The sequence below is a fragment of the Manduca sexta genome, chromosome 4, assembly GCF_014839805.1.
Source record: "Manduca sexta isolate Smith_Timp_Sample1 chromosome 4, JHU_Msex_v1.0, whole genome shotgun sequence".
Classification (NCBI taxonomy): domain Eukaryota; kingdom Metazoa; phylum Arthropoda; class Insecta; order Lepidoptera; family Sphingidae; genus Manduca; species Manduca sexta.
In genome coordinates, this window is record NC_051118.1 from 2,658,091 (window position 1) to 2,675,471 (window position 17,381).

Genomic DNA, 17,381 nt, shown 5'->3' on the forward strand with positions numbered 1-17,381 from the left:
GCCAAAATGCTTTACCAGGGGAAATCTCTTACGGGTGGAAAAGATATATGCAACACATTTAATACATATTTTCATTCAGTATTTATCAATAACAATCGTTCTAATTCACGTAATTGCATTAGACTATATCCGACAGATAGTACAGTAAGTATAAATTCCATAAACCTGTCTTTAGACCTAACTCATAAGGAACTTAAAAAACACAAAAACAAATGTAATAACAGAATATAGACCCATTTCTAAACTCTGTATTCTCGGTAAAATATTAGAAAAAATTGTTACATCACAACTGGCATATCATTTCCGCAATCATATATCTAAAGAACAACACGGTTTCATGAAACTGCGTAGTGTAGACACGAACTTACTTACATTTACAGAATTTTTGCTGAGTGCAATGGATAAGAATCTCCAGATAGATGCCGTGTACACAGATTTTTCCAAGGCTTTCGACAAAATCAATCATGACTTATTACTGGATAAATTGTGGAAGGCCGGTATACATGGCAATCTCCTACGCTGGATCGAATCTTACATAAAAAATAGAAGTCAAGCTGTATGTATAAAAGGATACATATCTGATTTTCTTAAAATATCTTCAGGTGTACCTCAGGGGTCGCATCTTGGTCCGGTTCTCTTTACCCTTTATATAAATGATATTATTAAAGCCCTCCCAAATACACATCAATTACTATACGCTGACGATACAAAGTTGTTCAGAGCTATAAAGACTGTTGATGATTGTCTTAAAGTCCAGGCCGACATAAATAATCTGTCCAAATACTGTGAAGACAACCAGCTTTTTCTTAATAGTGATAAATGCTTTATAATTAGTTATACGCGTAAAACTAAACCTATTCATTTTCACTACACAATATTCAACCGTACATTAACTAGAGTAAAAACAATTCGGGATTTAGGTGTTACAATGGACGAAAAGTTGTCCTTTAATTTTCACATAGATAACATAATTGGGAGATCATTCAAAATGCTTGGTTTTATAAACAGATGTAGCAAACCATTTAAAAATCTTCATACCATTAAAATGTTGTATTTTGCATTTGTACGATCAATTTTAGACTTTGGGTGCCTAATATGGAGTCCATCATATAATTTACACGTTGACCGATTAGAAAGAGTCCAACGGAAGTTTATCAACATCTTAAATTATAAAAACAATTGCAATTCAAACACTTACGACGAATCATTACAAATGTACCACTTAACGTCTTTAAAAACACGCCGCTTACATTTTGATCTCCTTGTTCTATATTAAATTCTAAACGGCCTGATTGATTGTCCGGATATCTTAAGTCGTATAAATTTTATTGCAAAAAGTAGATATTTATCACACCCATCTCGTGTAAATCAACTGAATGACAAACACTTGCAATTGTTCATACCCCCTACTGCGAACAAAAACTATACCCGTAATCGTTTTCTTGTTAGAAGCTTAAACAATTATAATAAAAAATTCTGCAATACACATAATTCAGTATCAGATGTCGACATATTTTATAATTCTTTTAATAAATTCAAAAAACTCACGCTTGCCCAATTATAACAGAATATTGTATATGTGAATATTTTGAAACAATTTAAGTCATTAAATTATAATGTTGTATAACTTGATTTGCATTGCTTTCTAATTGTTATTTTTAGTAAATATTTTCTATTTCTAGAAACTAAGTAAATCTTCTACTTCTAGAAATTGAAATTGTTACCCACATAAAGCAATAATGCACGGACGTGTTGCAATATTTGTCATACACCTCTTTAATTAATTGATCTTTTTATTATTCAAGAATTTATATTGTATTATCTATGTTGTTCACGGAGACCTAAAGTATTGTAACTAACATTAACTTCTTTTCGGCACTAGAGGTCCATATCATTAGATCTATATTACTTAGGATAAGTAGCTTTGGTTATTATAAATGTACATGACTGTTTGTTGCCAAAATAAATAAAAAAAAAAAAAAAATTAATTACTATCAATATATTCTGTACATATATATAAAGCTGAAGAGTTTGTTTGAACGTGCTCATCTCGGGAACTACTAAACCAATTTTGTTTTTTTTTTTAATAGGAAGCTTACTCCTGAGTAGTGGCGGTTCTTCCAAAGAAGCCCAAAAGCCTGGCTTGCCCTAAAGTTATTTGCACAAAACGGAATATGGAACAATAATCATAATTTTACGGTCGGTACAGTAAAGATAAAAATTGCCAGGCTATGTGCCCGCGCCGGTTCGCCTCGAGCGCACCTACACACATACCAATACAATGGCTTTAGTGCTTAGGTTATTTTTTATCCCGCGTGAATATAAATTTTATATTTTCACGCGGTGAAGTCATAGATAAAAGCTAGTATCTAATCAATAGTTAATTAGTTGAAAATAAAACTATTTTACGATTTTTTTCGCGGTTTTCATATTATTATTTTCTCGCGACGTTTCGAATACTTTGCAGCCTTCATGGTCAAGGGGGTTATCCGTAAAGTCAAAGTTACAATATCTGTTATTGTAGTTAATTAGTTTTCAGTTGATTCTATTAATAGCTAAACTAATTAATTTTAATTACGTCTGGGTGTCAAAAATATAACATAATAGCGACTACCGCTATAGTGGTTCGTGTAAGTATTACGAGATCAGTCTGAGAGGACAATGTATTATACAAAGTCCTCGTTTCTGTCTGTATGTCATTTCTCAAAAGCCACTGAACGGATACGACATTTGGTATGGAGATATTTTAAGACCCTGGGAAGGTTATAGGCTACTTTCTATCCTAGGAAAATATGTATTGGGATTTTATCCCGGAAAACTCCTTCACGCGGGCGAAACCGCGAGCAAAAGCTAGTCGATATATATATTGTTCGAAAAACACAATTTTACTTTACATCTACGGTGCGAGAAATTTATTATAGTATTAAATAAAAAGATAAGTATGTGGTCTCATTTAATGACGTAATGCCAAATTATTTTATATGTGCCCATGGATTATTGAATAGTCTAATATTATTGCAATTAACGTAAGACAAGGACAGACACATTCTATCTCTGTCAGATTTGTCATGTTCATTCATGAGAGATGCGCGTGGGAGAGCTGGCAAAGAAGTGACTGATTGGATTCTTAGAAAAATATCTGGAGTGTATAATTAGAATAGGAGAAAATATTGGTTATTTGTGAGTATTACGTTTTTATTTTTTCTTACCTAACGGCGGCGTGAGGTAGCCAAACCATTATTAACTTTATACGTAAAGAACACGAAGTCGATATTGCTTTATCAAACCGCGTAAATATTTTGAAATAAACTAAATATACCGTCAGAAAGATACACGTGCAAAAATTATATGGAATGATCATTATTGCCAATTGGAAGGAATTCTCCTCAAATTTAGGGGATTTTTATGGGATATTTTTGAGATCTATTCATTTAGTTTTGGGGGGATTTCAGAAGAGTTATCTGGCAACAGTGGGTGAAATCAAGTACAGTGAAATAAATACAGTATCTTGATCTTATTCTTGTAATTTCAGAACTTATACAAATTATATGACTTACTGCCTCAGTGACGTAGTTGTAATGCGTACACAGTACGAGTACGACTACCGCGCTGAGGTCCTGGGTTCGAATCCCGGGCCGGGCCAAAAAATAGTGGCTGAGTTTTTCCATCTTAAAAATTACTCAGTTAACTCAATTAGCTCGGAGTTAAGGAAGTTGACGATGTGATACAGTGCCTCGGAAAGCACGTAAAGCCGGTGATCCTGCGCCTAATTTCTCTCCGGCTATGTCGGATCGCCGTCTCACCGGACTATGAGAGTGAAGGAACAGAGGGTGCACCTGTGTATTGCACACACACTTGTGCACTATAATATATCCTACGTACTTGGCTAATCTTCGTTGAAATTGCTAATATTTGTTCGCCGCCGCGGTCGAAATTCGACTACAAAGAAATCAATCAATATGAGACCATCAGATTACAGATCGTATTTCATAATCTTAGTTGGTATTAGTCTTCGCTACCACGTTGTCTATTTTACCACCAGGCACTGTTGTGCCACTAATTACTTAGCCAGATCAAGAAGATTCATTACTCGTAATCTCCAGAAATTCAAGTTAAAACATATATCTCTGGTTCCTGTAATGTTAACAATGTGAGTGAAAACTTCGCGAAGTGTTTCTGCGGTTGAATTTAATAATGCATGACAATGTACCCTTTGTGACATTGTTTAAAGTTCAAAATGCAGTAACAGGAGAATTATTACAACGGTGGCAGATTATTACTGTTTTAACCACAGGTTTAACTAAAATATTTATTATAGTTAACTAGGTTTTGCACGCGGCTCCGTGCGCGAAGTTTTCCCGGGATAACACAGTTGCCATCCAGAAGTAATGTAGCTTCGTATAAGTGAATATAATTTCAAAATCGGTTTAGTACCTGAGATTAGAGCGTTCAAGCAAACTTCAGCTTTTATTATAAATATTGTAGCGTAAATTCATAGTTTATATAGGCATATAGTTTTAATTTATTTAAAGTCTATAGTTCAAGCAGTCGTAATATGCAACAGTATAAAATAAAAGTGTTGTATACCAGATCCACTCTAAACACCTTAGAACAATGAACACGCATCTCATTTGCCGCCTTCTGATAACACACGTTTCCCCACAAACAATATCATTAAAATGTATTATAAGTATCAGTGGCGAATTGTGAAATTTTCCAAAAGAGAACCAGATGCATAAATATGGTTTGCAAATCGTTCTAATGATGATTAGATATAACATAAATTATGACAATATTGCACAGTAACACCAGAGTTTCTTGACCGTTCTTCTCTGGTGAGAACTGCTTTCCGAACTGGTAGAGTTAATATTGACGGAATCTAAATAATGTACAACATTTTAAGGATTCAAATAAATCATTTCATTTCATATAAAAGCGGAAACCGGTCGCAGTATGAATGCAGGATATCTTCGGCAGGTCCGTCTGGAAGTCTTTACGGGGTGCTGTGTTCAGCAGTGGACTTCATATGGCTGATGATGATGATAATTATAATTATAAGACCCATTTTTCTTTCGAATTAATAGATTTACATCGAAATATATAATATAAAATTTTAAATGACTTTAATAAATTTTGGCAGAAATAGGGTTATACGGGTACCCTTCGCCATTGTTAAGTATGGATGCAGATATATTTGAATTCTAACAAAACCAAATAAGGCAAATAGCAAAAAACCTTTATAATAAACAATTTGTACGCTTTTGTTCATGAATAGCGATATTGCATCTGTTCTTGGCACTTTATTATTAAGTTGTTGTCAGCAAGATTTTTTAATTTCCGCTGTGGAATTGTGCCTTTTGAGTGAGTTTCTAATTTAACATATTCGGAAGAAATATGGGTAATAATAGATGGTTGTGTTTTAGGTTCCAATTCTGATTTCGGTATTTTTGTATTTTTTTATAGAAGAGTTATAAACTTATAGTTATGTTTAGTTTCACCTCAACCTACCCTTGTTGAAACAACGCGTGATCTTATAAATAATATTTCAACAAACTGTGGCCTTGAGCAGCGATAGCAATTTCCGCAGGTTCAATTCCCAAGGGCACACTCTAACTATTCTAAAATTATGTGTGTATTCTTTATGAATTATCGCTTGCTGTAATGATGAAGGAAATCACCGTGGGGTGACCTGCAGCAATGCTAATATATACTGTCCCAATGCTGCTGACCCAGCATTGGGACAGTATATATTACAGGGCTGATATTATTATTATTATTAAAGATTCCAATATACCTATTTATAAATCTTTATTTTTCCGAAATTCCAATTTTCTCCGCAATAGTATTGCTCTTATCTCAGATAATTTTTTACACAAACATTTCCTCTACTTCGATGTGGTTTTGGTGTGTTTACACTCTTTAAAGCATCAAAGCTAAGTGTTTGCGTACACGGTGAATTGGAGCCATGTGTATTTAAAGATGGCGCACTGTGCAAATAATTTGCTGACTCTACCTTGTTAGTTATATTTTTAAATGATAGCTTTGAATGCGTACAAAGTCTTTTTTGCTACAAAATGAATAAATACTGTCGTACAATGCCATCTATTTGAAAATCAGATGAAAAATTACGATGTTTCTCATTAGTGCAAATTCTGGGGTATATGGCTTATGTATTCATTTAGGACATTGTCTACCCGGCTACCAAATTTTATCAAAATCCGTTCAGTTGTTTGCGTTTACTTTTAACAAACATGCAAAAATTATCGCACAATTTCGCATTTATAAAATTAGTACAACAACGTGAAAATTCAAAATCTTATTTTTCAATAAATAAAAATTTATATAGGCCTTATAATAGTGAACCAGCGAGATGGATACAATTTTCATTAATGATGTTGTTATTATAATACGCCTATCTATACATTATATGTATATATCCGATAGTGCCTGTTCATCACGCTTTAAGCCTAAACCACTGATAGGTTTTTAAAAAATTCGTTGCGGAGTAAGTTTGAACCATAAGAAAGCCTACGCTAATATTTTTCCAGAAAAGTATATAGCCTTTTTTAGTGGCTATAGTCTAGTTGGTTGTGGAATGGACTGCCGAGACGAATGTGCGCAGGTTCAAATCCCAAGGGCACACACCTCTGACTTTTCTTTGTGAATTATCGCTTGCTTAAACGGTGAAGGAAAATATCGTGAAGAAACCTGTATACCTGAGGAATTCTCTATTAGGAATTTTCGAGGATGTGTGAGGTCTACCAATCCGCACTAGGCCAGCGTGGCGGACTAAGGCCTAATCCCTCTCAGTAGTAGAGGAGGCCCGTGCCCAACAGTGGGACAGTATATAATACAGGGATGATATTATTATATAGCATATTGCAGGCAAAGCCTCGTATAACACCTAGTAAAACATAATAGCGAACATAGAAACATCCGGAAACTAAGCACTTATCTCGCGAGCATCTGTTCCCTGCGCATGTGACCGCAACGCGTGAAATTTGCCAAAACCCGAGCTAATTGGATGCCCGATGCGGATTTTGAAATATCAAATAACACTGGTTTTGGCCGCGGTTGTGCGTGAATGTTCTACTTTCATAAATCGTATTCTCAGTTTATTTAAAGAATATTCGTAAAGATAATTATACATTTGCGTAAAATAATTGGTAATTTCGCTCGTGAAATTAGCGTTTTGTAACTATTATATACATTATTTTTATTTTTAACTATTATATACATTATTATTATATACATATAAATTTTTTCGAATCATATTGACACGCTGAAATCGTTAATAAAAAAACATAACTAAAAACGTCACAAGATAGCTAAATTCGCGATTTCGTTTTCTTGGACGACATAATTATTCGAGTTTTTTAAATTTTAAAAGCAAACTACCGAATCGATTTTGAAAATAAATCTATGGGACCAATCTGGCGGTATATTCTTTCGAATAAAAAAAATAAATTCAAATCGATTCATAAATGAGCGAGATCTGAGGTAACAAACATATTCACGGTGAATTGATAACCTCCTCCTTTTTTGAAGTTGGTTAACAAAGGCTTATTTTTGCATTTTTTCTTTTGAAGCGGTATTTCCGTTGGCTAGAAATCTTCCCTCTTAATAGAGGCTACCATCCGTTCCTCTATCACTACATAGTATAAAACAAAGTCGCTTTCTCTGTCCCTTTGTATGCTTTAATCTTTAAAACTACGCAACGGATTTTGATACGGTTTTTTTTTAATAGATAGAGTGATTCAAGAGGAAGGTTTATATGTATAATAACATCCATTAAATAGTGGAGAAATACTGTTATTTTGTTATGTTATACCTGTGCGAAGCCAGAGCGTGCCGCTATGTTTTTATATACAACGTTCACAGTTTTTCTGTAGTGTATTTAGTATCAGCATTGCACACGTGCGAAGCCGGGGCGGGTCGCTAGTATTTTATAAGACTTACAACGATATCATAGAATCACATCTACCGTCGAAAGGGCAACAAAGCGATCACGACATTTGTGCCCGCGACGCGGAAATGAGTTATTTGGGGTGTCCCATTTCCTTTGATATTTGCATATTTACATAACAAATGCAATGGGGTAAGGCCTGGTGATGGTATATTTTATACTGGGTGTTGACTTAACCGACTACGACAAGGAAGGGTAATGATTTTGATATGTTTTATTATGTATGTATCATTATGGATGTATTTATGAATATTAATATATTTACTAGTGGTTGACTGCCTCGGTGGCGCAGTTGTAATTGTACATCGTGTGAAAACGAACACCGCGCTGAGGTCCTGGGTTCGAATCCCAGGCCGGACCAAAATAAAGGTGACTGGGTTTTTCCATTATAAAAAAATCCAGTCGCAACTCGGAGTACCTCGGTGGCGTAGTGGTACTGCATGTGCAGTCCGGCAGCGCTCTGAGGTTCTGAGTTCGAATCCCGGGTCGGGCAAAGTGATGTTTGGGTTTTCCTGCTCAGTATCAGCCCGGAGTTCTCAAATATTTTCAATTCAAAACTACAATAATCATAATTCTTATAATTTGTTTGACGTATCATAAGTGCAATTTGTACCTACGTGATAAATAAAGTATTTTATTTTTATTTAATTTATTTTCACAAAAAAAAAAACATGTGTGCGTCATCATTTATTTGCACAAAAAGAGCTCTCAAATATTTTCAATTTTAAATTCCATGTTGCCACTAAAACCAAGACAATGCGACCACGTAGGCAGGCTTGAATTTTTAAGTCACCTCTTGCTGGTGTCTGGTATTGCATAAACAACTCCACTCCGCGTCATCTGTTATTCAGCGCTTTCGCGCGAGCGCTCCGGGTTTATGCGAGTTTGCATTTTCGCTTCAAGCGCTGTTTTGTAATTCCACGTATAAAAATATGTTGAAATACTTAAAAATAATAGCGGTTTTTATAACAATTTGTATATTTTTAGCATAATGCGAACACATGGTTTTAATCTCTACAAAGATGGGCAGAGAAGTATTCCGTCGTGTAGATACCTTCCTAAGATCTAATGGCGGGGAGTCAGCGGGCAGATCAGAAAGACACAATTTTATTTTTGCCTAACCCGGGATTCGAAGCCCAGACCTCAGACCCGAGACCGCGTGTAACTACGCCACCTACAATCCCGACGATGGGTTAATTATACCATAGTTAAAGGTTTTTAATGATTCGAAATAGGCTTTATAATATTGAACATATGAAAATTGTGTCTCACATAGGGTGAGGTGGGGCGAGGTTCCGCTATTTTATACGTAATTCGTCCCCCGACCCAGTAAAAGGTTCAAACCATCTTTGCTTATACTAGTGGGTGTCCAACGGAGACGTGGCGGCAAACTTGCAAGAAGAACACCTGTAAGGCGCGGGTAACACAAAAAAGACGTAGGGCGCAGACAGGGCACGGACGGGACGCCGACGTAACTTTTTAAAACATATAGAAAAGACGAGGCACGGACGTGACGCTGGGCGCCGCGAGAGATGACGGTTTTCAGATATCCGATTGGCACAATAACATGTCTTCTTTCAAAGATGAAGATGTGTTAGCACTGATGTATCTCGCTTACAGAGGGTTATTGCAATACTCTGGCCCATTATAATTATAGAGAACTGGATGATTTTCAATTAAACTACAAAATTGAACGTTGAATACATAATCCCACATTTTCACTTAATATACAATGATCTTTCTCTAAACACGTCACAACTCAAGGACGCAGGTAGTTGTGTGACAGCGACGTACGAGTGCCGGCACCCGCGTCCCACCCCGCCCGCACACCCGTCGATCGGCGTTCGCGACGGTGCCCCGTCCTTTCTGTAGTATGTTTTAGAACAGGGCGCGCGTCATGACCGCGCCCTGACTTTCCTGAATGTTTTTTTTAATCTTTATTTAACGAGGTTGGTCGTTATTACACGATTATGTCGCTCCGTACGTCCATTTTTACCCATGCCTACTCACTTTTGATGATATCAAAATATTTTTTTAATAGAGCCCTAGCCCCTTCTGATACAGGAACCGACAAAAAACTATTTATACTGCCCACATTGAAGCTCAAAGTATGAGGTCCACACACTCCGACAAAACATGATATACGTCATCTCTTACTCCACAGTCAGAGCAATTCGGGGAGTCTGACGCCCGCAGTTCTGCATTGCGACGTTTCTATACATTTTGTATGAAAGGGACGCGGAAGAGACATATGTCCGCGCCCCGTCCGCGTCTTACGTCGTTTCTGTCTGTCCAACGCACAAGACGACATTTCGTTACATAAAGAATAATATACACGAAAAGTAAAATAAAAATATTAATAAAAAATACCAGACAGTAAAACCTATTAGAATACGTAGAATGTCTACCGTCATAACTATAAAAATATCTTTAAGTTTAATTTAAAAATCCGCAAACACCTGTTTATTATTAAACGTAAAGCAATTGACACTTTTCATTGAAACATTCATTTATTTAAAACCACAATATAAGCCGCATCAATAAATGTCCAAGCCGGGTTAGAAGCTCGTAAATAGTGCGTGCGCCATTTTTGTTTTAAAGCACGTGTCGTTTTTGTTACATTCGTCTTATATATAACTAGCTTTTGCTCGCAGTTCCGCTTGCGTGAAGTAGTTTTCTAAGATAGAAAGTAGTCTATACCCTTCCCAGGTTCTTAAACTATCTCTATACCAAATTTCATAAAAATCCCTTTTTTTATTTCATAAAATTCAGTAGATTTTGAGAATATCGATTATAGACAGACGGAAAAGTGGACTTTGTTTTATAATATGTATAAATATGCAAGTAATGTTTGTAAATTCTCTTTTGCCTGAGCGTAGAAAGCAAAGATATTAAACTATAAACAGCTAGTTATAGACAGAACATCAGGGCCAAATTTTTGCTCCAAAAGTTGCCAGTTGGTAATGATTGGTAATGTCCGTGTGACAAGATGACACAGCGTCCTTAGATATTACTATTAAAATACATATTTACAAAAAGTATGCTAATATTCCCATTAAGAACGTGCAAATAATGATATGGACAAATATGAAATATTTTACATTGATGTTTTGTTATTTCATTGTAGATTGAGTAACTAATACATAAGCTCAAAATATTTGTATGACAATCTTCCCAAAGTCCGCTCTTTATAATCTTAGAACTCTTTGGATATTGATAATTTTATAGAAAATCTCATGATATCATAGAAGGCGATCCCTATTAAACAGAATACAAATACTACGTAAGAATCCCTATACAGTTTTGGCTACAAATTCGAATTTAGAAAACGTTTCTTTTTAATTCCCATGCTGCCAGTGACGCAAACATCAAAAAAGTTATAAAACCTCACGCAGTTAAATATGACAAGAATAAGTCAACGTCAGAATAAAAGCGTAAGGAAAATAGAAACTGTGCATTTGGAACGTCAACAATGGTCGGAGCGGTGCCAAGATGGCCGCCGTCGGTGACGAAAATTTTACATGTTCCGGTCCATTTTCGCAATACAATTAAGCTTTGGTCACAACGTTTTTTTGGGTATTTTCTATATCAATGACTGTGTTTATACTTTTTTCGACTGCCGCGACGGCGTAATTCGCTTGCGGTACTTCGACTACTTAGTCCTAGGTTCAAGTCCCGGGTCGGGCCAAAATTTATTGTGACTGGGTTTTCTATTTTAAAAAATACTCAGTCATAGCTTGGTATCAGGAAGTTTGTGGCATGATACTCTCGTCTTTTGGAAAGCACATAAAGCCGTTATTCCTGCGCCTGATCTCTCTCCGGTCATGTCGGATTGCCGTCTCACAGGACTATGAGAGTGAAGGAACAGAAACAGCATCTACATGTGCACTGTAATATCTCTTGCGCACCTGACTGATCAATTTAGCTACAAGGGACTTGACATTTATTTATTTATTTAATTACTTGTCGGAAGGCTTACAGACTAATAACAATCTCATAAATATAAAAATAATGATAACTTAATTTGTTAATCACAAGCCTCCACATATAAATAGTCAAACACAAATACAAAAAAAAAATATGTCACCCAAAATATAACAATCGACTATAAATGGCAATATTTTATATGAATAGTATCAATATGATATGTAGTATAATGTACTATCACTCTCGACGCCGAGATGTCTTGTCTTATGACTACAGAAGTCTCTGGTTCGACCCCGGTTCCACTAATATTAGGTTTATCCGCTATCAGCTCGGAATTGTACCCGGCATATCGAACAAATAGGCTAAAATTGTGACAACTCTGTCTACGATAGACCAGAAAAAATGCACGATTGGATACGACATCGGACCGAAGGCTAAAATTGTGACATATCTTCTGTTTATGCTGCACAGGAACAAAGGCACGGTATCTGTAGAATTTTTATTTATTTATCTATTTATATGAAATGAAATGATTTATTTGAATCTGTAAAATGTTATACATTATTTAGATTCCGTCAATATTAACTCTACCACCAGTTCGGAAAGCAGTTTTCACCAGAGAAGAACGGGCAAAAACTCTGGTGTTGCTCTTTTCAATCAGTTTAGGGTAAAGACTACAGTACATGATAAAGTGAGAAGAGAAAAAAAATGTTTAGAGCAGTTCATTTACACTTTATATACACGTAAGTATATAGGCGGAGTTAATGCCAGAGGCAAAAGGATTGTTCGTGCTGGACAAGAAAAACATTCATAAAAAAACAGAGGGTCTACTCCGAAAAACGAACGTCGAAACGTCAGTCCGAAACGAAGAAACGACGAATTTCGGATTTAACTCTACTACCAAATTACTTCGGATCCGTCACAGTTCTGTAGCTTACCTTAGTGGTAGGATCAATATTCCGTATATTTTTTGGAGAAAGCAGTGGAACTTCATTCTCGCAGATGGTTTTAAAAAGGGATGGTATAAGTTCTTACAAATTCCATGTCTTAAATATTGCGATGAACGGATCGGATCCGTCGTCGAATCCGTCATCGGATCCGTAACACTTCGTAGTACCAGAATGTGCGATCCGTCATCCGAAACTACGGATTTCGTTTTTCGAAGTAGACTCTCAGGAACGCGGCAACAATCCGTGTAAAAATTCTACGTACGAACAGATTTTATTCCTATACGGGAGAGATTTCCTTTTTTATTCCTTTGTCATATAAAGTAAAACTTTGTGACATACCGATTTGACCGTGAAATCGTGGGCACAGCCAGTAACATAATTAAATAACAATAACAATATCAGCCCTGTGTATTATAAGAATACACACATAATCTTTTAGAAAAGTCAGAGGTGTGTACCCTTGGGATTTGAACCTGCGGCCATTCGTCTCGGCAGTCCGTTCCACAACCAACTAGGCTATTGCCATAATTGAATACCTATTAGTTATTATATTTTTTATTTCTTTGTATGACGAGATGAGCTTGCCGTTCGCCTGATGGTAAGCGATACGACCGCCCATAAACAGTATAAATACCAACACCTTGAATTACAAAGTATTGTTTAATATTCCACTGCGCTCGCCATCCTGAGACATGAGATGTTTAGTCTTATTACGTCCAGTAGTTACATTGACTACAATGTCCTTCTAACCGGAACACAACAGTGACTACATACTGCTACTTTGCGGCAGAAATAGACATTGCGATGGTACCTACCCAGGCTCTCACATATGAGAGACCTACCACCAGTATTATATTAATTATATTCTTCAGACACTGTGACGTCACGTTCCAGGCGTACTATCGTGTGGCCGTACCTTTATTTTCATGATAAATATTTCCAGGATGTGATATCTCGTTATTGAGTTAATTTAAGACGCTTTGAAGTTTAACATGACCATTAGTCTGGTAAAATATAGTATGTTAACCTGCGTTATAAAATAAAAAAAATATATAATATGTGCATTGTAATGAGGTACTTGAAAGAGTATAGGACCCTAATCAAACCATATAGAAGAAATCTATTACTTTCCTTAGTCTTGGTAAGTTTAAAAATAATTACGTTCGAATTCAAAATGTTAATTCATTTACTAAAAACATCCCACAAAGAAATATTTTTCATACAAAATCACAACATATATAAACAATGTAATATAGTAGACCATTCAGAATGTTCAGTTTATTTAACTCAGTGTTATTTGTAAATTATATTCCGATTGTAGTCACAATAACAATTTACAATCATTGATATATTAAAACATAAATAGTGTTGACACATCACACGCGCCTTTTGACATATAATATAACCCAAACTGACATATAAAACGAATGAACAAATTTTCACAACACGAATGCTTCAGCTATAAAACATACATCGAAACTGCCAACATTCAAAAATAACTGTTATTGCCCGAATGGCCGGCCCACGAGTGAGGATCTGTAAAAATAGTGCCACGCCGACGGAAACAAGCGCATCTTTAGTGTATTGCACGCCGCGGAACGGAAACAACCTCCTTTATATTCGCAATACGTGTGCGAATAAGAATTTCGAACGCGAATTCGAAATTCGAACGTGAAATTAAATTCCAAACAAAAAAACGTTCGTGAAATATTGAATCTCGAAGATCGGTGAATTTCGAATATGGAACGCAAACGGTGAAAGTAATTTTGAATTTCGAATGCATCTGTGAGTGCTTACCAATAATGTTAATAATTCTCGGATCAGTTTAATTTACGTATCGGATCTGCGTAAAATTAAAAAGTATGTATATAAATTTATGTTTATTTCATACTCGAGTGTTGAATTTAATTGTGCTAAAAAGGCAATTGCCACCAGTTACTTGACAGCTCTCAATTCCCTTTCAATTAATTTTGAAACAGTGACGGAAAGTTTAATACAATTTCCTATTTCAATTGAAATTTTGCTTTCCATTTTCGTCTGAGATTTAGAATTACAACGCCTTTCAGTAGTGTCAGATACTTAAGTGGCGAGTCTGAACCTCAATAATACGTCGAAACATTTCTAAATATTACTTTTTATTTGATAGCTGCCATTTTGAAAATAGTTTCTTAATGGCCAGTGTTTCCACTAAAATATTAAATGAAATTTGAGTTTATTTTTTTGCGTGATAATATAATTCGAAAATAAAACCTTTTTTATTGTTAAATGTTTTGTTTATAAACAAAATGTCATTAAGAACTCTTTTTGTGCTGTTTTAACTTTTATAAGTCGGTTAATTATCGCACAAGTTGACTGTGATGTATTAGAATTATTTTTTTTATAAGTATATCGCAAAATGACAACTGCACCTGAAGTGAAGTGGTCACTGTAAATTTTTTTTAGTTAAGAAGTTTTACTCTGAGCTATAATGCTAATCCGTAACAATCATTTTTTATTTATAATATAATATATCTAGTTATGCATTATACGTATGTTTATATTTGTATGAACGTTTGGCCTCATCAGCCATTTTATTAGACAAAAAAAAAAGTTTGAAAATCGGTCCACAATTGGCGGAGTACTCGCATAACAAACACAAAAAAGAACATACAGTCGAATTGAGAACCTCCTTTTTTGAAGTCGGTTAAAATACACTGCCTGTCTCTTTAATATAAACACTGACTTTCTAAACGTTACGGATACATAAATAACGAAGGGTCGATATAACCCGATTCTTGCCTTCCTTTTCATAATTTATTTAAAATCTTATCACAAAATTACTTGCAGATCGCATTTATGCGTATTAGAATCTATAAGTTGTGTCGACCCTTTCGGAAAATTTCAACCTTCGCTACTGATACACGAATGACTGATGACTGCCTTGGTGGCGTAGTTGTAATTCATGGTACGAGTGCGACTACCTGAGGTCTTGGGTTCGAATCCCGGGTCGAGCCAAAAAATTATTGTGGTTTTTGGAATTTAAAAATTAGTCAGTCGCAGCTCGGAGTCAGGAAGTTGGTGTGATACCCCCGTGCCTCGGAAAGCACGTAAAGCCGTTGATCCTGCGCCTGATCTCTCTCCGGTCATGTCGGATTGCCGTCTCACCGGACTTTGAGAGTGAAGGAACAGAGAGTGCTTGTGTATTGAGCACACACTTGTGCACTATAATATCTCCATACTTTGCTGATCTCCGTTGAGATTGGCCGCCATGGCCGAAAATTTGGTTAGGAAGGAATCAATCACACTACCAATATGTGGTAAGGGTATTCATATGAACCACAGACGAAAGAAATTGGGACAAACAGCTTTATAAATTAAAAAAAATACAATGTAGGTCTATTGTATGTCATTTAGTGCATACGTTTCAGCAAACGTGTAAATAAATCACCCTGTATAAAAATAATTAAGACATTCCTAAAATCTTACTTTGCAGGTGTGAGTGTGTGCCAGTGATGCGCGAGTGACGTGGTGGTAGTGACGTAGCGTGACGTCATCATGGAGCCGACCGCGCTACCCCTGGAGGATGAAGAGCGGCCGCAGCAAGGCTCCTCGACCGGCAGCGGATCGTCATCTGGAACCGGATATTACGGGCATAAGAATGGTGAGTTTTTTTTTAGGTTATTTTCCGTATAGCTGCTCCTCATGGCTTGGCATGGGTAGCAAGGATTACTTCGATCTTCGATTCTTCATGAGGTCCGATCCTTGTCAAACTTCACAGGATATATTGGGTTACGGTTTCAAATAAATTAAGATTGAGTAAGCTTCTATAAGCGCAGCATCAGACGTCCACCCACGAGGTGGACAAAAGACCTCAAAAAGTCGCAGGAGGTCGCTGGATGCGGACAGCTTCCAATAGGTCGATCTGAAGTCTTTGGAGGAGGCCCATGTTCAGCAGTGGACATCCTGCAGCTGATGATGATTTCTATAATTGAATTAGTGGAGTACATCAGTACGTTTGTTACATTGTGTTATGCAGAGAAAAAAATTAATGCCTATTCTACTGACAGTGTCAAGAACACTTTCCTTTTTAAATATAACTTAAAATATAAATATACTTTTTACTGGTGGGTCTCTCATATGTGAGAGTCCACCTGGGTAGGTACCACTGCAAAGTCTATTTCTAGCCGCCAAGCAGTAGTGTGTAGTCACTGTTGTGTTCCGGTTTGAAGGACATTGTAGCCAGTATAACTACTGGACATAATAAGACTTAACATCTCACGTCTCAGAATGGCGAGCGCAGTGGAATACCAAACAATACTTTGTAATTCAAGGTGTTGGGTGGTGTTTACTGTTTATGGGCGGTCGTATCGCTTACCCGCAGTTGAACGGCCATCTGGTCTCGTCATTCAAAGATGAGACGAGTGCCGAAGCAAGCTTCCCGAGACCGTAAAAAAAATACCAAGATAGTAACATACAGACTTACCCAAGCTTCAATATAATAACAGCATGGATGATAAACAAACAGAAACTCCAAGAGACGCATGGCTACATAGTTGGTT

The 17,381-nt window shown here is 36.2% G+C and overlaps 1 protein-coding gene across 5 annotated transcripts in view; it reads left to right on the forward strand.

Moving 5' to 3' along the window:
* The first annotated feature begins 14,407 nt into the window (after nucleotides 1-14,407).
* Nucleotides 14,408-17,381, forward strand: part of LOC115445883 (KH domain-containing, RNA-binding, signal transduction-associated protein 2) — a 156,176-nt gene continuing 153,202 nt past the window's right edge. For 4 of the 5 annotated variants that reach the window (XM_037442113.1, XM_030172371.2, XM_037442103.1 and 1 more), the window contains exons 1-2: nucleotides 14,408-14,703; nucleotides 16,316-16,483. In XM_037442113.1, the coding sequence (XP_037298010.1) occupies nucleotides 16,378-16,483 (106 nt within the window). In that variant the 5' untranslated portion in view covers nucleotides 14,408-14,703; nucleotides 16,316-16,377. The remainder of the gene's footprint in view (nucleotides 14,704-16,315; nucleotides 16,484-17,381) is intronic. The other variant, XM_037442107.1, reaches the window with a different exon arrangement.